At 41.9% G+C, this 19,605-nt stretch overlaps 2 protein-coding genes and 2 pseudogenes across 2 annotated transcripts in view; 3 read left to right on the top strand and 1 right to left on the bottom strand.

The window, feature by feature from the left end:
* Positions 1 to 5,304, top strand: part of LOC117788548 — a 60,870-nt pseudogene extending 55,566 nt beyond the window's left edge.
* Positions 1 to 16,940, top strand: part of LOC117794197 (NEDD8 ultimate buster 1-like) — a 42,692-nt gene extending 25,752 nt beyond the window's left edge. Inside the window, exon 5 of the mRNA XM_034634741.1 lies at positions 16,750 to 16,940. The gene's annotated coding sequence lies outside the window, so the exon portion shown is untranslated. The remainder of the gene's footprint in view (positions 1 to 16,749) is intronic.
* LOC117788509 lies at positions 7,367 to 11,585 on the bottom strand. The gene is given in 13 exon segments (XM_034627296.1): positions 7,367 to 7,707; positions 7,853 to 8,512; positions 8,576 to 9,477; positions 9,553 to 9,671; positions 9,674 to 9,878; positions 9,975 to 9,996; positions 10,031 to 10,306; positions 10,308 to 10,454; positions 10,456 to 11,224; positions 11,288 to 11,347; positions 11,350 to 11,376; positions 11,379 to 11,507; positions 11,579 to 11,585. Coding segments are annotated over 13 exon segments (3,459 nt in total). The 3' UTR covers positions 7,367 to 7,571.
* LOC117794195 lies at positions 13,052 to 16,889 on the top strand (annotated as a pseudogene).
* Positions 16,941 to 19,605: the final 2,665 nt, after the last annotated feature.

Raw genomic sequence — 19,605 nt, 5'->3', positions numbered from 1 at the left:
TTGATTGCCTATATATCGATACTCAAAGCTGAGATCGGTTCCAAACCCGATCTCGTTCTACACTTCAGCCTGCGCTTTTCAAGGTGACCTACGGTCAGAGTTTCTTCCTGTTTGTGTTTGGTTTCATCGCAACAGAGTTTGTTGGAGTGCTTAACATCTTTCTCTACATTCATCTGCAGGAATTCAGTTACCACAGTGTAAGTATGTTGGAGGCGATGAAGGAGTAAGTGTGACCACAACCGCCATAATAATTAAGCACAATTAAAAGTGCGGATTCGGAAAAAAAAGGACGATAAAATGTTCTTTCGTGTCCACATCCGTTCATTAACGAAATGATAAAATTCCAAATGAAATAAATTCAGTGCTACATATTCCCCAGATGCAGTTGTTACGACTTCTTTTTTTAGGTAAATAGAATGTTATTGCCACGCACTTACAATCTGCTCAAAGAAACACTTCCAGGGAAATATTTACCTAAAGAGGCATCCATTCCAGCTGATTCATTTGGTTTTCAACCTCAAAGGAAAAACGTACAAAGTGAAGGAGCTTCAGGCGAACTGAATGCAATTTGAAGTTGCATATTTCTTGTTGCTCGACAAATCGACACATTTCAAAACAGTTCCAAGTAACTGTTAGCCCAACTGATTCCCTACAGAGTCCCTAACAGCATTTGTTATCAGCGACTCAGTTATGCTTTCATTGGAAGTCGTAATTTACTGCAATTTCAGCTTTCTCTTTGATGTGGCATGCTTTTGACTTTGACTTTTGCTTTTACTTTCACTTTCTGCCCTTCTTTCCCTTTCTTATTTCACTAATTCTGTTTCTCTCTCTTTCTCTCTTACTTCACTCTTCTTCCTCTACAGCCTGCCCTGCTTCAGTGTGACCAACATTCATGCCAAGATCAAGGAAGATCAGGCTGAGAATGCTCTCAGCCATTCTTACAAGCGTTATAAGCAACCAGGCACAGTTGCAACCTCTGCATCCGAGGAGTCGCTCTCTCAAGCAATGACACAGCAACAACAACAACAACAGCAACAACAACAACAGCAACGTCTTAATCAACAGCAACCGCAATTGCATCAACAATTGGCGTTGCGGGCGAGCAATGCTCGATTGCATCAGGTGCACGATGCCGGACTCAATGCCCTTTCAGACACAGACATTGCCTGAGGTTTCGCCTGTCGCAAGCATCCCAATGCCAACAGAGGTGGATCCAATTTGAATCTCTATCTGCCAAATGATTTGGAGCGCCGGTAAGTCCTCCCACATATATGTATATATGTGCCTTAAAAAATTTTACATAAATTATTAATCAATGAATTCATTCTTATGCTGGGTTTACATAGGGGCATACATATCTGAGCGATTCACATAATTTCGCTAGCATCTCTTTTTTCTTGCGGATCAAATTATCATTGGCAATTAAAAATGTTCATAAAAAAAAGAGTTAATTTGAGCTGGTTCCACTAAAACAGCTGTCAAACTATTTTCTGTCAAATCCGTGCCAACCTTTTGGCACCAAAAATATGAGGCACGGAATGACACTGGTGCTCACACACTGAAAGTGACACATATTTTGTGCCACTTGAATTTTTTTTGTCAGTATTTGTGGTCACATTGCTCCAAGTTTTCATTTCTAATCAACTCCTTATTTATTTAATAATTGTCAAGCTTTAAGCAGCCGACACTTAACTATACATTTAAATTAACAAATAAATTAAATTATTACTGTGTAATTCAAATATAAATATAAATATTCTGGGGTATCTAAAATCACTAAGCAAATAACCTATAGAAGTCATCCCATACAACTGAAAGTGTAAGGGGTGGAATGTCAGAACATGTTAAAAAATAGAAAATTAAGATACTTTCTAACAAATGAACTCAATGTTCGTATTAAAAGTGGTTGGAATCGGTTCTGAGGCGAGATTGGGTCAACAGTCAACAGTACTCCACCTTCAATTCGAGTAATACGATCGCACCTATATATATTATATTTAGAAGAAAAATCTGAAGCGGCAGTTTTGAGCCAGGTCTCAGTAAAACAGATGATGTCAAAATCAAAGGAATGACTGTTTAGAAATAGGCTAGATAGCTTACTATTAAGGCCTCGTACATTTTGGTAAGCTACAGAGATAGAGGAAATTAGTTTTTGAGACTTCGTTTGAAGATATAACAGGTAAAGAGGAGCCATCACCTAATATCGGGTTCCAATCTCTCTTCGATTTGCATTTCATTTGTACTCAGCCACAAAGATATGTTCGGGTCAAAGTGTGCTTGACTCCTTATAGCGAAATTCGTATAAAACAACACTTTAAATTTAATTCTGACGCGTTTCATTTTTTTTCGTAAAAAATTATGATAAATGGACTAAAATCTTGTCTTGTAAATTTGCCAAGTCAAAGATTTAACTAACTTCAAACTTTCATAACTTTGTAAAACAAAACCGATTTTGAAGCGGAATGTCATTTTGATCATGGTTTATATGGGTGTAGATTTTTGAAAAATGAAAATTTCAAATCTCAAGTTATCACTTTTAATCAACTCACTATAGCGTAATTAGTATGAAACATTCTTTGTAAAAATCCTGGTAAATCGGACAAAATTTTGACTTGTAATGTTGCTAAGTCAAAGATTCGAGTAACTTCAAACTTGCATAAGTTTGTAAAAACTCAACCGATTTTAAGCGGAATGTCATTTTGATCATGGTTTGATATTTAATTTATTCTGCAATCAAATTAAATTAATGTTAAAAAATTTAAATTTTGTTTTTGAATTTAATGCAAAGGAAAATTTCAAATTTCCATCTTTCAATACTTTAAATTTGATTCTGAGACGTTTAATTATTTTATAAAGAATCATGTCAAATTTGACGAATATTTTGTCTTGTTAAGTTGCTAAGTCAAAGGTCTAACCAACTTTAAACTCTCATAGCTTGGGTAAAACTGGACCGATTTTCAGTGATATCAGAGCCGAAAGGATAAAACCGAAGTAGAACCTACCGAAATAGTTGCTTCGCGTCAAACCAACTGCAAAATGTTAAGGTTTTCAGCCATGTACTTAATAAATGACTGATAAATCAAGACATGGATATTTTCATTGTTTATTTAAATGTCCATTGTAGATTCTTCTTTGAGAAACCAGCTGTGTCCAAGTGTAATTTGCATTCGCGCAGCTTGGCCAAGTCGTTAAATGAGCTGTGCATGGAACCCGCGCTGGCTGCACCACCGGCACCACCGCCACTTCATGCCACATTGCCGTTGCCCGATCCACCAGCCACGTTTGCCGATTTGCCGCAGGAGTTTCCTCTGACACGGTCCGTTTCAACCACAACGGACATCTATAACTCAGTTCCTTCCTCAGCTCAAATGCAGAGGAAGCAGCGACGCAACATGGCCACAAATACCCAGCAAATGCCACGAGATGAGGATGATGATCACACCGAGGCAAGACTCTGTGGACTGAAGCGTGGTCTACGCAAACTAAAGACGAGCTCTTCAATGAGTTTTGCAAGCGTGCAGGAATGCGGGCAAAACCAAAGAACATCTATTACATTCCAAGTGAGGATTCCGATGGAACGCCTCCGGCCCAGATGTCGTTGTCCAACAAATACGTCGCACTCTCGAGGAAGGTCGTGAGCGAAGCCAAAACCGCAACAACAACATTAACAACAACAACAGTAACAACAACAACAGTAACAACAATAACAGCAGCAACAATAACAACGATGATGATGAGGACGGCGATGATAATGGATTTCGACAGTTTCTGTCTGACTCCTGGCGTTACTTTGGACGGAGATCATCTCTATATTGTGGGCGGTAAGTCTGACAGCAACTGTAGATCGAAATCTTAAATGGGTAGCGTTAAAATAGGCAGCAGATGCTCTACATACATATGTTTACAGGGTATTTACTTGCATTCTCAAACACCTTTGAAAGTAAAGAAGTGGGAGTCACATTCTTAGAGTTAGAATGAGGATTCAGATATGTTAGACACAGCTACAGAATATCTATTAGTTACAATCACATTGGCTGACACTGTTTTTACACTTTACCAAGCCATTGGGTAGAGGAGAAACAGGGTAACTGCCAGTCGAGTATTTTTTTTTCTAAAATATACACTGTTTTTATATACACTGTTTTTCTCAAATGACACTGTTTTTACACTTTACTGAACCATTGGGAAGAGGAGAAACAGGGTAACTACCGGTCGAGTAAGCCCATTTTTTTCTCAAATGTACACTGTTTTATATACACTGTTTTCTCAAATGACACTGTTTTTACACTTTACCGAACCATTGGGTAGAGGAGAAACAGGGTAACTACCAGTCGAGTAAGCCCATTTTTTTCTCAAATATATTGCTGGATGTAAATAACTTTTGGGCAAGCAAATGCATATTAAGTAACTTTAAGTTACAGGGTATGCGCTGGTCGATCAATTTCAAATACAGTTGATAGCAGCAGTGTTTCCACCACCATTGAACGAAGAATGTTTGTTAGCTTTCGACTAACAGTTCAAAGCCGATTACAGGGTATCAACAAGTTGAGCATTCTTCCATTCACCCTATTTACAGATGCTGCACAACTTGGCCTACCACGACGCAGCTCGATGTGTGTAGATCCGCATTTCCCGCTAATGCCGATGCCAATGCCAATGCCGATGCCGATGCCGATGCGCAGGTTGAACTCGAATCTGTCGCTGCACACGCCACAAACGGAGATCTGGCCATGGGCGTCGCAACAGCGTCTGGCATCGGAGCACGGACAAAGCCGGACACTACCGCGCTGCTTTCTGCGACAACCGGCGGGCAGTCAGGATAGTCTGGGCTCAATGCAGAGCAACTACAGCGCGAGTCAGCAGCGTTTTACGCAGTTGATGCAACAGCATCAACAGCAGCTCAACAACAGAATCGCTATCTGTCCACATTGACGTTGCCTCTGCCGCTTCCCCAGCAACAACGCTTGCAACGAGGAGCTGCCATCACAGGGTCCGTCACAGTCGGGAGTGCAGTGGCCCGCCGCGATACCCTCCTCCCCCTCCAATTATGGCCATGGACAGAGCCGTTTTCATCCACAGCCGCTCTACGTTCCCGTTTCCAGCAGCGTTGCACCTTCTTCCTCCGCATCTGCCTCTGCCGCTGCCGCTGCCTCTGCCCTACCTCCCAAGTTCCAGAGGTCCTACGCCTTTGATGATGTCCAGCGTCGAGCGAGCTTAGCCGTCAACGATGCCTTCGATCTGGATGAGCTCGAGCGAGAAAGGCGACGTTCCCACGCGAGTCTCTTCATACCACAGCCTCTGATCCAACTAATCGCAATCCCAATCCCAGTCCCAACCGCAACCCCATTCCCAATCTCAATCTCAATATCGGGGCCCTATGATGTCATGTCAATGGAACTGCAGTTTGAAGTGTTAATGTTGATATTGAGAGTAGTCCAAATCTCTGGTCAGATAATACCACAAACTTTGAAATAATCACAGTCGTAGTCTGTAGCTGATAATTTATCGATAATATATCGATATTTAAGCACATTCATCTCTGCGAGTACATCTAAATATTCAAAATCCATCTATTTAGTTATACTTACACTTCTTCAAATTTCATCCCACGGTTTATCTGACTTTCAGCTGTAATAATAGGTGTTTTCGATAACAATATATATCGATCATACATTTCTATTTCATATGAAGCACCTGTCTTTTTCACCTAAACATTCGCAACCGTTTTTCCATAACTATTTCTGATTTCTACATTAGTCACATTTATAGAAATAAGTACATGAGTATTATCGAATACTATATACATAAATGTCCAATATAAATATCAATATTGCTGTTATCGATAAAAATATATATCGATCATATATTTACATTTCGTATGAAACACCCGTGCTTTTTCTTAGCATTCGGTACCGTTTTCGATAACTATTTCTGATTTCTACATATCACATGTGTATAATCGAATACTTTATAAATGTCCATTATAAATATTAATATAATTCAGTGTCGAATTACGAATTTACAGGACACTTAATAAGTGCATCCTCTTATATTGAGGTTTCAATTTCAATTTAACATAAACTGAACTTTTAGATTTAAATGTTAAATAAGATATTTATGATATCGATAACTTTCGCCCTAATTTTCGACGTTTGGAATACTGAGTTCTAAGTAAGTCACATTTGTAAGGATAATATATGTATATGTGTGTTTTAAGCATTATCGAATATGTTATAGACGTCCATATATAGATATCTGTATAATTCAGTGTCGAATTTACGAATTTACCTAAGAGGATTCATTAAGTGTACCTCCATATATTGAGGTTTCAATTAATTTTAAATGGAAGTTACGTATAAATGCTATATAATATATCTGAATAACCATATATGTATGTATATTTGGGTATTTGCTGGTTTATCGCCTGTTGCGATGGATTTTAAAAAACTGGTGGAGCAATTAACGATCAATTAATTTTTATGTACAGCTTTTCACACTTATTTGTGAGGTCGATCGGACAGACTTTTAATACTTTGGTTGAACATCACTGATCCGTACATCCTTAAACCCACCCACTTTCCACCAAGGGGGTTAAATATGTGAAATCGCAAACAATGAAATATTTGTCGAATCAATTGTGATACAGAAAATGTATATGTGAGTTTGGGATCGATCGGATAAACAACAGAAAAGTTAAATACAAAAATTTTCCTAATATTTATTTCCTCTTAGGGTGTCATTTATCAAAATTTCATACATATTTCATTATAACTTGATAACCGGAACAGAAAAAATAGTGTGAAATCTGTGAAACCGAACGGGTGAACAACAGAAAAGCCGAAGACAACAGTTTTCCGCCCATTTAACCCCACTTGAGGGTGTAATTTTTAAAGTCTTGTCTAAGTTCTCTCTCATAAGTGAAAACTAGTTTTAAATTTCAGAAATCCAGCTCTTTGTGGCTTGGACTGTGCGTTGAATGTCAATCACAGAGTTTTTCTATACAAAGTTTTGATGAAAATCGAACTAACCTAACATTTCTATCATATAGGACCTATAAAACTATATTATAGTAAAACATACGAAATCCAAAAGATTTAGATTTAATATTATACCAAATATTGAGTGTGGATATTATAGATGTTAATTCTTGTGGCCTGTGAGCCAAGATCTGGAGCTACAGTCGATACTTCACTATAACGATCCGACACATTCTCTAGATGTTGACATAGATGTACTTTATGCATATACGTGTATGTATTAGAATTTCCTTTGAGCGAAATATATTTCGGAATTTTCCGGCGCGGCTAGTTAGCTATAGGGAGGCTTTACTGTACTACTGTATTTCAATTAAACAAATAAAAATATATGTATGAATGTAACTTGAGGGTTTAATCAATCTTTATTGGCTAGACGGAACGGGACGGGGCGGGACATCACGGGACATCACGGGTCCGAAATGCAACTGAAGTTGGTCAAGAGTTGTCCAATCAATTTGCTGGACAGGATCGCAGGACGCAGTTCATCATCCATTTGCGGTGATCCTGTTCAGCAAAATGATCGCAGAATCCTTCTCACATATTCATGCGCTTCCAAAACTCTTGGCTGGGCGACAATGCCGGACTGGAGGTGGCATGTGATCCTGTGCCAGAGGATGATTTGCTCACCAGCTGGAGAGGATTGTGATGGTTACTCAGGCTGCTCGTCAGACTGCTCAGAGTCGCCCATTATCGCTCAGGGCGTCCAGCAGCCCAAGCAGATTTGGAGCTGGAGCCACTGCATCCGTTGCTGCTGGGCGCAGTGTGTGTCGTGACCTGGAGGCAAAAGCTAGAATTCATTTTATTTATGGGCGCACTCCAAGGACGCTTGGCCTTCAGTCCGGTTGTCGCTTGTTCCTCCGCCTGATTGCCAAAGAGCAACTGCATCTTGGCCATGGAACGCTGCAACTTGCGACTCGCTGGAGGCGTGCACATCCTCCAGCGAGGTGTGTGTGCCGCTGCTCAAGGGATCTAGTTGCAGCTGCGACTCGGCCGCCAGTAGTTGCAAGCTCGCTGGCTTTGAAACCCGCGCCAGTGTCGCCTCCACGCGACTCAGCAGCTCCTGAGTCTCATCCTGCACCTGGTCTACCAGCAGCTTGTTGGTGTTGCTAATCATCGTCGCGGCACTTGCCACAGGCTGCGTTGTGGCATGCAACTCCGAGAGCAACTTGTGTCTTGCCACAGCGTATGCATTTGTGAACTGATAGCTTTCCGGCTCCAACTCGGAGCCACTGTAGATGGGAGAGACAACTGGAGCTGGAACTGTAACGGCAGCTGGAACTGGAACCGGAACCGGAACTGGAGGCAATGTCTCTTGCCACTCCCGATAGCTGTCCAGCGTGCGTTGGAACTGTTGATGCTGATGCTCCTGTGCGCTGATGTTGAGCTTCTGTTTCTGGGCACGCGCACGCTCCAAATAGCCGAGAAAGCTCTGCTCCAGCAGATCGCTTTCCTGCTCCAGCTGCAGCATGCGATTCCTAATGGGGAATCCTCGATTAGTAACGATTGCTGGAGAAGATTTGGTTTCGAATTGAGCTTACTTGGCACTGAGCAACGCTTCGTTAAAGCTGGGAGCGGGTTGAGGTCGTGCATCTGCCAGGATAAGGTTCGGCGGCAGTTGTGTATTGGTCGCTGCATTCAGCATGAGCGGTCTGCCCGGGGAATCAACTGAAGGAGCAGTTGCTGCGGCCAGCGGCAGCAGGAATTGGGTAAACAATGTGGGCATGCCCACTGCAGGAGTAGCAACAGCAGCCGGAAGATGAGCTGCAAGAGTATCCATGACTGGAACCGAAACTGGAGCTGGAAAAGGTTCCGCAAGTCGACGCTGCAGGTTACCCTCTAAGTGAGCTGAAACCGGAGCTGGAAGAGAGCCCGGCAAATTACCCTCTAAATGACCGGGAACAGGAGTCGGAAAAGAAACTGCCAGATGATCTGGAACTGGAGCCGTAGGAGGAGCTGTAGTTGGAACAGAACCTTGAAATTGACTGGGAGCAAAAGTCGAAAGATGACCAGTAACATCCGACGGAGCTGTGCCCTGAAGTTGACCTGTAGCAGGAGCAGCACCAGCTCCCGGAAGGTGACATGGAGGATAACCTGGAACAAGAGTCGCAGTAGGGCAGCAGCTGATAAGGGACCCGAAGGACGACTTGGCATAGGAGTTGTTGTGGTCGCTGAAGCTGTGACTGCTGCATCTGTGGCTCTGGGTGGTGACTCGGAGACGCAGCAGGCGGGGTGTGACATTGCAACCGACTGTGGCTCCGCCTGCATCCTTCCACACCGGCTCAATGTGCGCCGCGTGCTGAGCAGCCTGCTCCGTTTGCTGAATCTTCTCGGCGAGCAGCTGATGATGTGCCTCATAGTGTTCCAGCAGGCGAAAGATCTTGTGCACCAGATCACGTGCCTCCATGGACTGTGAGTCGCGTTCCACATGGCGGCACAAGGTCTACAAGGGATAAACGGATAGACGGGTCAGGATTTATCCAGGGATTAAGATTAGATTAGAATTTTATGTACTCACGCGCCAGGAACTCTGTCTATTGCTAAGACGCAGCAGCTCCGCATGATGACGCAGCTTGACATCGAAGAGCTCGTCCAGACGCTTCTTCTGCAGCTCCAGCGCCTTGTTCAGCGAGCTCCACGCTCCAGGAAGATCTGACCGCTTTTGCTGTGTAGCATCTCATAAATCCATTGCTCATAGCTGCGGCTTGGAGCCGGATCCTGTCCAGCTGTGGTCTGACTGGCGGCATTCCTCCAAGCCTGGAATTGACGCTCCATGCTGGTCGTCCTGTGCTGACGGGTGTGCGGGGTTTGACAGCCAACGGTTCTCCAGGTGATTGGAGGACGCTGGGGAGGCATTGCTGTTTGACTGGAGGAGTTCTTCAGCTTGCGACGCTGCAGCTGCTCCTGCTGTTGCTGCTCCTTCTCTTCTTTATCTTTCTCCTTCTCCTGCTTTTGTTGCTCCCTCGCGTTCCTTCTCCTCCTGCTTCTGTTTGAGCTCCTGCTCCATGGACTGCATGCCCTCCTGTATGCCCATAAAGTGTCCATGGGAGAAACCCTCGCGATAGCCCAGTTTGAATCCCTTGTGTCTGCCCACAGCATACTGCTCCATCGCCAGATTGAGGACATTGCTCAGCGTTTGTATGCAGCCGGCCAGTTCACCCACCGCCTCCATCCTCTCCAGCGTAACATACATGCAATTCTGCGGCTGGTGCATCTGCTGCTGCAACTGCGTCAGCGCCTGTTGCACCATTGCCAGACTGGCCACCTGCTCCATGCAGATGCGGCAACTTTGGCACCGACGCCGACTCCGTTGGCAGCTGGATAGGACCAGCTGGTGATTGCACGGTATTCCCCTCCACCTGCTGCTGCTGCTGCTGCCCACTTGCTTCTCCTGTTGGCTTTCCTCCGGCAGCTGCAAGGCGGTTTTCCCGGCTCCACCGTTTGTCCGGCGCTCAGAAGACGCTGCCGCTCGAGAAGCTCCTGTTGGAGCAGTTGCTCGAATGCCGATTGCGAGATGATCTCGACGGGAGGAGCGCAGGATTTGCAGAGATGCCGCATGTGGTGCATCAGTTGTCCCAGTTGGTGTTCCACGCCATTGATGGATTGAGAGACGCGTGGTCCAATGAACACAGTGCGTCCATCGGCGGCGACAATGAGCTCCTCCGCCTGAAACAACTTGCTGGTGTCCACATCCGGTCGGCTTTGTAGACAAGCCGCTGGCTGAGTTTGTGTCGACTCCGTGCGATGCGTTGTGGTGGTTACTGTGGTGGTGGTGTTGGCATTGGTATTGGTGGTGGCATCCATGATCCTGCCCAGCGTTGGATCCACCAGCACCTTGAAGAAGCCCAGCAGGGACACTTGTTGTTCATCATAGACACGCACAACTGTCTGTCTGAATTGCAATTGGAGTTCACTCTGCTCGCCCAGAATTGCATTGATCACCTGCTGCAGTTCCTCCTGGTTAAATCGGAAATCCGTGCGACTCTCAAAGTCCGGCAACGTGTGGCGATGTGGCATCTCACTGCAGAAGACGGACAAGGTGTAATGACAATTCTGGACGTAGAGAAACTCGGCGACGAGCGTGTGCAGCGCCAGCGTCATGGGAGAGAGCAGGAGGCAATGATCCCGCCTCGCGGCAGAGGCAGTGGCGGAAGCAGAGGCCGATGTCGATGCCTTGCGCAGCAGTTTACCTGAAAAAGAACGATAACGATAACGATCAAGGATAACGAGGTGAGAGAGAGAGAGAGAGTTACCCAGCGAGGTGCTATTGAAGCTATTAATAAGATCCATGCGCACCTGCGCCTGCACCTTCCCTCGATGCCCTCCTGTGCCATCCACTTGCGAATTCCCTTTCAAAGTCCTGCTCCGACAGCTGCGCCAAGTGCTCCAACTGCAGACGCAGCTGCGCAGTCTCCTCATCATTTGAACCCGAGCTACTTTTTGTTGTTGTTGTAGTTGTTGTTGTTGCTTTCGCTTTCGTTGTTGAGTTGTTGTTGTTGTGCCAGCTTTGCTTGCTTTTACCGTTTGTTGCCGTCCCTCTTTACTTGACATTCGCACTGTCTTTATTCGCGCGCGTGACGCTGGCATCGCAGTCTGCGTTTGCGTCGGCGTTGGCGTCGACTTCCTTTTCAGCTGCGCCTGCGCTTCTCGTTCTTTTCTCGCCGCCTCATGCTTTCTCTCTCTCTCGCATTGCGTTTGTGGCTGTCGCTGCCGCAGTCTTATTGGCTCTTCCTCTTTGCTGCGCTGTCTTGCCGTCGCTGTCGCAGCGCTGCTCTTAACGCCGACGCTGGCAGCGCTACTAGCAGCAGCAGTTGGCCTTTGTTTTGTTTTCATTTCGTTTCGTTTTCGATTTCGATTTTTAACACTTGCAATTTTTGGTGCGCATCGGTTTTTTGGTAACAGTTATAATTACAGCTACAACAAAAGCTTAACAGATATCCGCTATTGCTTCAATCACAATAATTTTCGTATTTATTTGTGCACATTTTGTTTTTTTTTTTTTTTTTTTTTTTGTTCTTTTGTTGTTTGTTATTGTTATTATTATTTGTTGTTGATGTTGCCGGCACGGCCGCCGTTTGGTAAATAAGTTTCCGACGCCGCAGCTGCAGCTGGCTGCAGTCACAACCACGTTAAGGGCGTCAGGTGACAGCTGAGGCAGCGCTGCCTGCGTCACAGGACATAAACTCAATGCTTGGAGGGATGACGACGGCGGGCGGTCAAGTGGAACGTTGCACTTGCAATCGCCATACAAATTTAACGGCTTTCCAGTGCCGGTTCATGGCAAGTTTATTTTAGTTCATGTTTTCTACGTCACTTCACACGCACACGTACTCACACACATATACAATTCATAATTATTCACTTTATTCCAGCAAATCAAGCACATTTAAAATTTACACAATGTTTAACTACAGTTTGTTTTAATTGAATTTTGTTTGTTGCTTTGAATTCCATTTATTTGCATCAAAATCGTTCGTTGCCATCTAGCAGAAAAACTTGCCGTTTATTTTGACGTTGCCAGACTTTTTTAATTTGTAATATCGGTTGTATAGTCATCAAATAAATAGATATTAAAAACCGGCCCTTAATCAATTTAATTTTTTATTTAAACTTCAAACCGTTGCTTTTGATGACTGACACAAGCTGCTTGCCATGCCAACCGATATATCGATAAGCGCAACTATCACTCCAAAATATTAGTAAAACAAATTAAATGTTTTAAGAATAGTTTTATTTGGCAATTAGGCTAAATTCAAGCTTTAAAATACGCTTCTAAGAAAAGGAATACCTAAAAAAACACTTACTGTGTCACCTTCGTCAGTTTGCGACACAAAAAAATACCACCTATGGTTTGATTTTAAAACTCGATTCGATACACAGCAAATATCGATAAGCGCTGCTATCGCAGAAGAACCAAAACAAAACACGCAGTAATTTCAAGAGAACGTGCAACCAAAAGCAACAGTTTCTCCGTAAAAAGATATTACAAATAGCTGTATATATTGAATATATAGGCAAAACTCTTTGTGACGTGGCAACCAACCACAATTCAATCGATTGCAATCACAAGGAAAACGCATTGTCATTGTCCGATTTCATCAGATTCTTGAAACGCACAATTTCCATGTCGCATATTGATAACTTATTTAATCAGGTGCGTGCGCTTCTGCAATCGCAGGCTATTAAGCTATGGGAGGAGCCCTATTATTCCGAAGACCTTGGCAGCATTGAGGCCTCCATAGAAGTGAGTAAATGCAATCGAATCTCGTCCAGAAATTGAGTTTCACGATTTCCCATTTCAACAGCTGCTGGCAGATGAGTTTAGTGACAAGCTGGGCATCGATGCCTCACGTTGCAAGTGCGTCATCGTCGAGTTGCAGGACAATGCACTGCGCAAACTGGCGGCACGTCGCGAATTCAATGAGACGGGTCTGGCCACGTTCAAGGTGCGTCGCATTGACAATCGCAATGGAACAACCAACATTTTGGACATCAAGTGCGACCTGAATGAACTCGGCTCCTCGCTGCAAGCGGCGATTGCCGCCAAGCTCCAACTGAGCGATGCCAACCACGTCAAGTGCATCTCCGCCGGACGCATTGTCTCCCCAATGCCACGTTGGCATCGCAGCAGCTCAAGAACAATCAGCAGCTCATCGTCATCATCGGACAGGGCGACAATCACAATGGAGCACTCCACGATCGCATCAACAAGATCAAGGAAGATGTCGAGGCTGTCGTTGCCTCACAGAATCAACTCATGGAGGTGCGTAGATTGCAGAATCGGGGGAATCACACTTGTACAAGTCAATTCTCTGTAGGACAAATGAATTTCAAATGCATTGCAGTGCAAAAGAAAGAGAGAGAAAGAGATGGAGCGATAGCGAAAAAGAAAGAGAAGGAGAAAACTCTTTGTCATTAGAAACATGATTCAGCTTAATGCGTAAAAGACGCCTCAATAGCATTAACTGCATTAATGTACATATGTAAATGCCCTATTATGTAAATTAGAGCCTTTACCTAAAACTACACGGGGTCTGTTCAGTTTGTCAAATAGTATAAATTAGGGTGCATCGATATGTAAGGGCCTAAAAGTTGTAAAATGGTAACCAAATTCGTAATCTACCATTAATTCTAAGCTGTTTTCACCAAGAAACCATAGTTCTAAAATTAATTCAAGTCCAGGCTTTTGAGTTAGAAATGTATTTTTCTGAAATTTTGTGCAAGTTATTATTAGCATATTTTAAAACTCTTGTCAGGACCAGCACTATCAAAATTTCATAGAATCAAAGGATCAGTTGTCCAAAAAACATAATTTTCGTCCATGCAAGAACTAAAATCAGACAATTTTTCAACTTAAAAAGTGGGGACTAGAAACTAACTTTAGACCTATGTTTTCTTGGTGAAAGAATCTTTGGATTGGCGTTAGATTACAATATTGGGTAACGATTTTTTGTAAAAAAAAAAAAAAAAAAAAACGATGCACTCTAGTAAACATATCATATGTGCAAAGACTCCAGACTCTAGAATTGAAAGTGTCCTTGTAATTACTTTTGTTTTAAAATGACAAAATTTTAAAACAAACTTGATCTTAGGATATTGTTGAATCTAAATACCAAGTTTGGTATCTCTAATCTCTCTGAGATGTAGCTGTTCTTGGAGCAAAGGAACTTGAACATTTTATTTAAATTTCCAATGCTCTTTTCTTCCCTTGCAGATGGAGGATCAGGATGGCAATCCCGTCTTCCTGCCGCCCAACGAGAATCGAGCACTCTTGACGGGCATGGGTTACTGTGAGAAGGCGCGATCGGCGATGCATCGGGAGGATTACGAGGAGGCGCTGCTCTTGTTGTTGGAGGCGGATGAGCAATTCAATACCTGTAATTCCAAGTTTCTCGAGTCGGTGGATAACTATGCGCTGATCAATCTGGACATTGTGTGGTGTTATCTCTGCTTGAGAAATGTCTCTCAGTTGCCGGATGCAGATCGTCGCCTCAACATTTGTGAGCGGAGCTTTCGTCGCAGCTACGGGGAGAATTATTCGCGTCTGTATGCGCTGAAGGGACGCGGTTGTCCGGAGCGTGCGTTGATCATGCGGCTGCAGTTGCTCCAAGGTGTTGTGCTCTTTCACCAGAATCGTCGGGATGCTGCCTATGAGAGATTCGAGGCTGCGGCCGCCGTACTCAGCGAGCTGAAGGTGAACGACGAACAGCTGCTGTTGCTGGTCGAAATGGGATTCGATGTAAGCGATGCCCGTCTGGCGTTGCGCTCCAGCTCCGGCAACGTGGAGCGTGCGGTGCAGTTCATCCAACAGCGGAAACAGCAGCTGTCCGATGCCAGGACTCAATCAAAGGCGGAGCGAGCAATGCATCGCCGCTATGCCAAGCAGGCAACCAAAGATAGCGACTGGGTGAATCCCCGCAGTGTTTGCACCCTCACCGAAATGGGATTCGATCGTCGCCTCGCTGCGGAGGCCTTGAAGCGCACCGAAAACGATGTGCCACGTGCGGTGAGTCAAAATTTGATTTTCGTCAGATGCATTTTCATTATATTCTTGCAGAGAATATAAAAGTTTTGTACCCAAATGCGTAACTCATTAAAAGGGATGTGACAAAAGCCTTTAAGTATATATTTTGTTGATCAGGACGACGAATTTAATCGATATAGCCATGTCTATCAGTCCGACTGTATCTTTACAAATTAGTCTCTTACTTTTGAAGGTTTCTCTATGAAACTTGGCACGTCTTTCTTTTTTTAGCAGGCAGTGCATATGCCGGAAACGGGCGAATCTTATTATATCTTATGGCTGCCATAGAAACGATCTATCGAAATTTAGGTTTAGTATGCAGAGCTTTCTTATTCGTTGAGATATCTCAACTAATCTAACAGATTGTGCATTTAATGTTGTCTTGTTAATAAAGATCATATAGCTTTCATAGAAACGATCACTCCAAAGTGTAGGTGTAGTATGGAAAACTTTGATGTTCTTTGAGATATCTCAACTAATCTAACAGATTGTGCATTTAATGCTGTCTTGTAAATAAAGATCAAATTTGATTTGAATCGGTCCACTATATCATAAAGCTTTCATAGAAACGATCACTCCAAAGTGTACGTTTAGTATGTACAACTTTGTTTTTCTTTAAAACATCTTACTCATTCTACCGGATACCCTACTCTGCAATGATATAAAACCCCGACTCTGTGTTTCTTGTTCAAATATCTTTTATTTTCTGCAGGTGGAGTTGCTGCAAACAGGCTCCGCTGAGCTGGGGGCCACTTTACCCGCTGCCGAGAGTGCTGACAATGTGCAGTTGGCTGCACTGCTTCAACTTGATTCCTGGGCCCGCAGCACGTGCTGCCTTGGAGTCGACACGCAACAATTTGACGCAGGCAACGGATTTCCTGCTGAAGGCCATACAGAGTGAGGAGGAGTTGCTGCAAACCGTTGAGCGGGTTACAAAACTGGCCACAACTGGCACTGATGGCATGGCATCGACTTCCCAGGGGGCAGTACCGCCCGCCTCCTTAATAGATACCGTGCTGCAGAAGGCCAAGGCCGAGATAGATGCCTATCAGGCGTAGAAGCGTCTTCATGCGGATTTGTCGGGCAATGATCAGGATTATTTGGATTTGCCGCTGCTGCAGGAGGAGCAGCTGCTGGCCGAGTATCGCAATTTACTCGAGCAGTGAATACGCTCTTTCCTGCAGCTGCAGCTCCAAGCAATTCAATTTGAATTGATTTGGTTTCAATTCAAATTCAACTTGATTCAAATTGTTGTTAGTCTCTAAGCATTTTGAATTTAATTACATTCGTTACGGCGGCTGCGACACGCTCGATTAAAATACAAAAAAAAAATTCCAAACAATATAGGAATAGAAATAAAAATAACCGGTTTATCATCTGTAGATAACTGTAATCATGACTTGTATATTGCAAATCGTTGACTTATAATGATACTTAAGTGGCATTTCATCCAATCTCCACATTTCTACGTCCAAACTAAACTGTCAACTGTCGTCTTGGCAACTAGTCATCACATTAATCTATTGACTCTTAGATGAAATTGATTCAGCTTCCTTCCCCCTACCGCCCCTTCATCATTTAGTCAATTAATTTATTGACCTTGATTGAATAAGTAACTGTTTCTGGCTGGAAATCATCAGATAAATAGCTGAAATCGCGGTTCAAAATAGCTAGGAAACTAGCCAATTTTAATCAGCTTATTTTCAAATGCAGTAGCAGTGCTGCCAACTTGTTTTTAAAGATAGTCTCATGTCTCAACAAATAATAGGCTGGCAGGCTTGGTTCGCGGACTGAAGCCTATTTTTATTTTCAAAATGTATTTAATAATGCAAATTCTATAATTTTTAAGCTAGAATTTTTAACATTTTTCAGATTTATTTTTCGAATTTTGTCAAATTTCTAGATTTCATTAAATTAAACGAACTCCCAGTATTCATAAAAAATTCACAATTATTTTAATCTAGTTTCAAATTAAATATGTTCATTGAATTTTTAAATTATTGCAAATTAAAACAACTAAAAATATTTTAAAATGCGCGCCGTTTGCAGATTTTGATAATTGTCCTAAATCGCTTGTCCGAACATTTTCCAACACTTTGGCTCTGCTTAGGTGTCTGACAAAAGCTGCCTGCTGGATGTTATCCTGTTATGTGTGGACATTTTTATGTTAACAAAATTCAAATAAAAAACGGTCAAACTTCATATTATAACAATTATATATTTAATTGTATGTTTTGTTTTTTAATTACAACAAATGACATCAACTGCGGAGCAGTCAACAACTAACGATGCGAAGCTTTCTATTTGTTGTTGATTTCGGCAATTTATATATATGTATACTATATAATATGTATATATTATATTAAGGGTATTACGAAACCCATAATTTACTCGACTCGAAAAATATTTCAAATGCTGTAATTAAATTCTTTATTGGAAATTTATTTACAAGTAGGAATGTTCCCTTTATTGCTGATCAATAAGAAAATACCCTGTACTCAAATATAAGATAAGAAACATTCTAAAAACTTATACCGAATGTAAAGCTTTATTTCGGAGATTATTAGAGCCTGACTTAAGCTAGTTGTTCTATTAAGTCAAAGATACCCGCTTCCACTCACAACTAATAATATGCAAATGATGCTCTAGCGCGTTTGTTGTTATAATCAACCTCGAACCCGTTTTATCTTTAAAGGAATACTCTCAGTATCATAGATCTCTAATTTCAAGACTCAAATAGGTGTATAAATGTTCTTTGCTTTGTTCTAGGCATAATATAAACTGCAGATTGGCATCGTTTATTGCGTTTTGTTTGTTTAATTAAATAATTTAATAGGAAGCAATTGCCATACCCTGTAATCTTAGAATCAAATGGGTATATTAATAGGAAGATATTATGATACAGCTGGAAATACAGATGAGGTGTATAATAGGTGGAGGTACAAGTATAAATTGCGTTATAGTTACAGATATTAATATAAATATATACATATCGATATAAATTGCATAGATTCTTGTGTTCGGGAATATTAAGCTCCCGGACCTTTTAAACAAATATTTAGAAAAATTTAAGACTTCTGTTTTTTTCTTATATCAATATTATATTAATAATACATACTTTACTTAGATTCTTGAAGAACCTTAAAAAATAGATAGAGATCGTATACTAGACAGAAAAATGGTATGTGTTGTAGGCTTTTTACAAAAAAGTTTCTATTAAACAGACAACAGCATAAACAAATATTTCAAATTTTGTAAAATATGTATCTCAACCAGTAAACAGGGTATCTTAGAGTCAATTTATCTCGCCTAGACTACCACTTAGTAAATAGTTTTTTTTTTTTGTTATTTTAGCTTGTATTCGGCTTTAGTTCCATTCTTTTTTCAGCACTTACTCGCAGTATTTACGTTTTTTAATGACTTTGGCAATTATGCGCAACTGATACGCAGCGAAGCGCAACTTTTTGGTCAATTTCAGCGCATTTCTTGTTGTTGTTTTTGTGTTCTGTGTCTGGTCAGAATGGTTCTGGTATTTTGATTTTAGGCACGAAGGGCAAATTGCTCGTTTTGTGCAGATTTTATCTGCGCCAAATTCACCAATCTAAGCTCTGAATAGAGAAAATGCTAAAAGTATTGAAAACCTAACTATGTACAACGTAAATAATAAACTTTTATGCTCATATTCGCAACTGCATCGATTACCGTATATTTTTCTAAGCTTTTTCCAAAAAAAAAATACTTTATCGAATCTTTCAACTGGCTGTCATCTAAGAAAAATAATAATGAAGAAAGCCCTGTTTTATAAACTCTATAAAATGTCTTTAACTATAATTTTTTATTTCATAATCTTTAGACATTTGATAGCTTTGGGTTTATAACATCTGGTTAACTCAAGACTATGATATTCATCGATTTGCTACTGTTTCTACAACTGTTTATGTCTAAAGTTCCCGAGATTGTAATGAGAATGACAAAAAAAAAAATGTTTTTCATTGACTCAAAACATTCATGAGTGTGTTTTGCACCTGTTTAAAACTTTTAGTTTTT

The sequence above is a fragment of the Drosophila innubila genome, chromosome X, assembly GCF_004354385.1.
Source record: "Drosophila innubila isolate TH190305 chromosome X, UK_Dinn_1.0, whole genome shotgun sequence".
Lineage (NCBI taxonomy): Eukaryota > Metazoa > Arthropoda > Insecta > Diptera > Drosophilidae > Drosophila > Drosophila innubila.
Note: the sequence above shows the minus strand (reverse complement) of the source record. Positions and strands in the feature narration are given on the sequence as shown.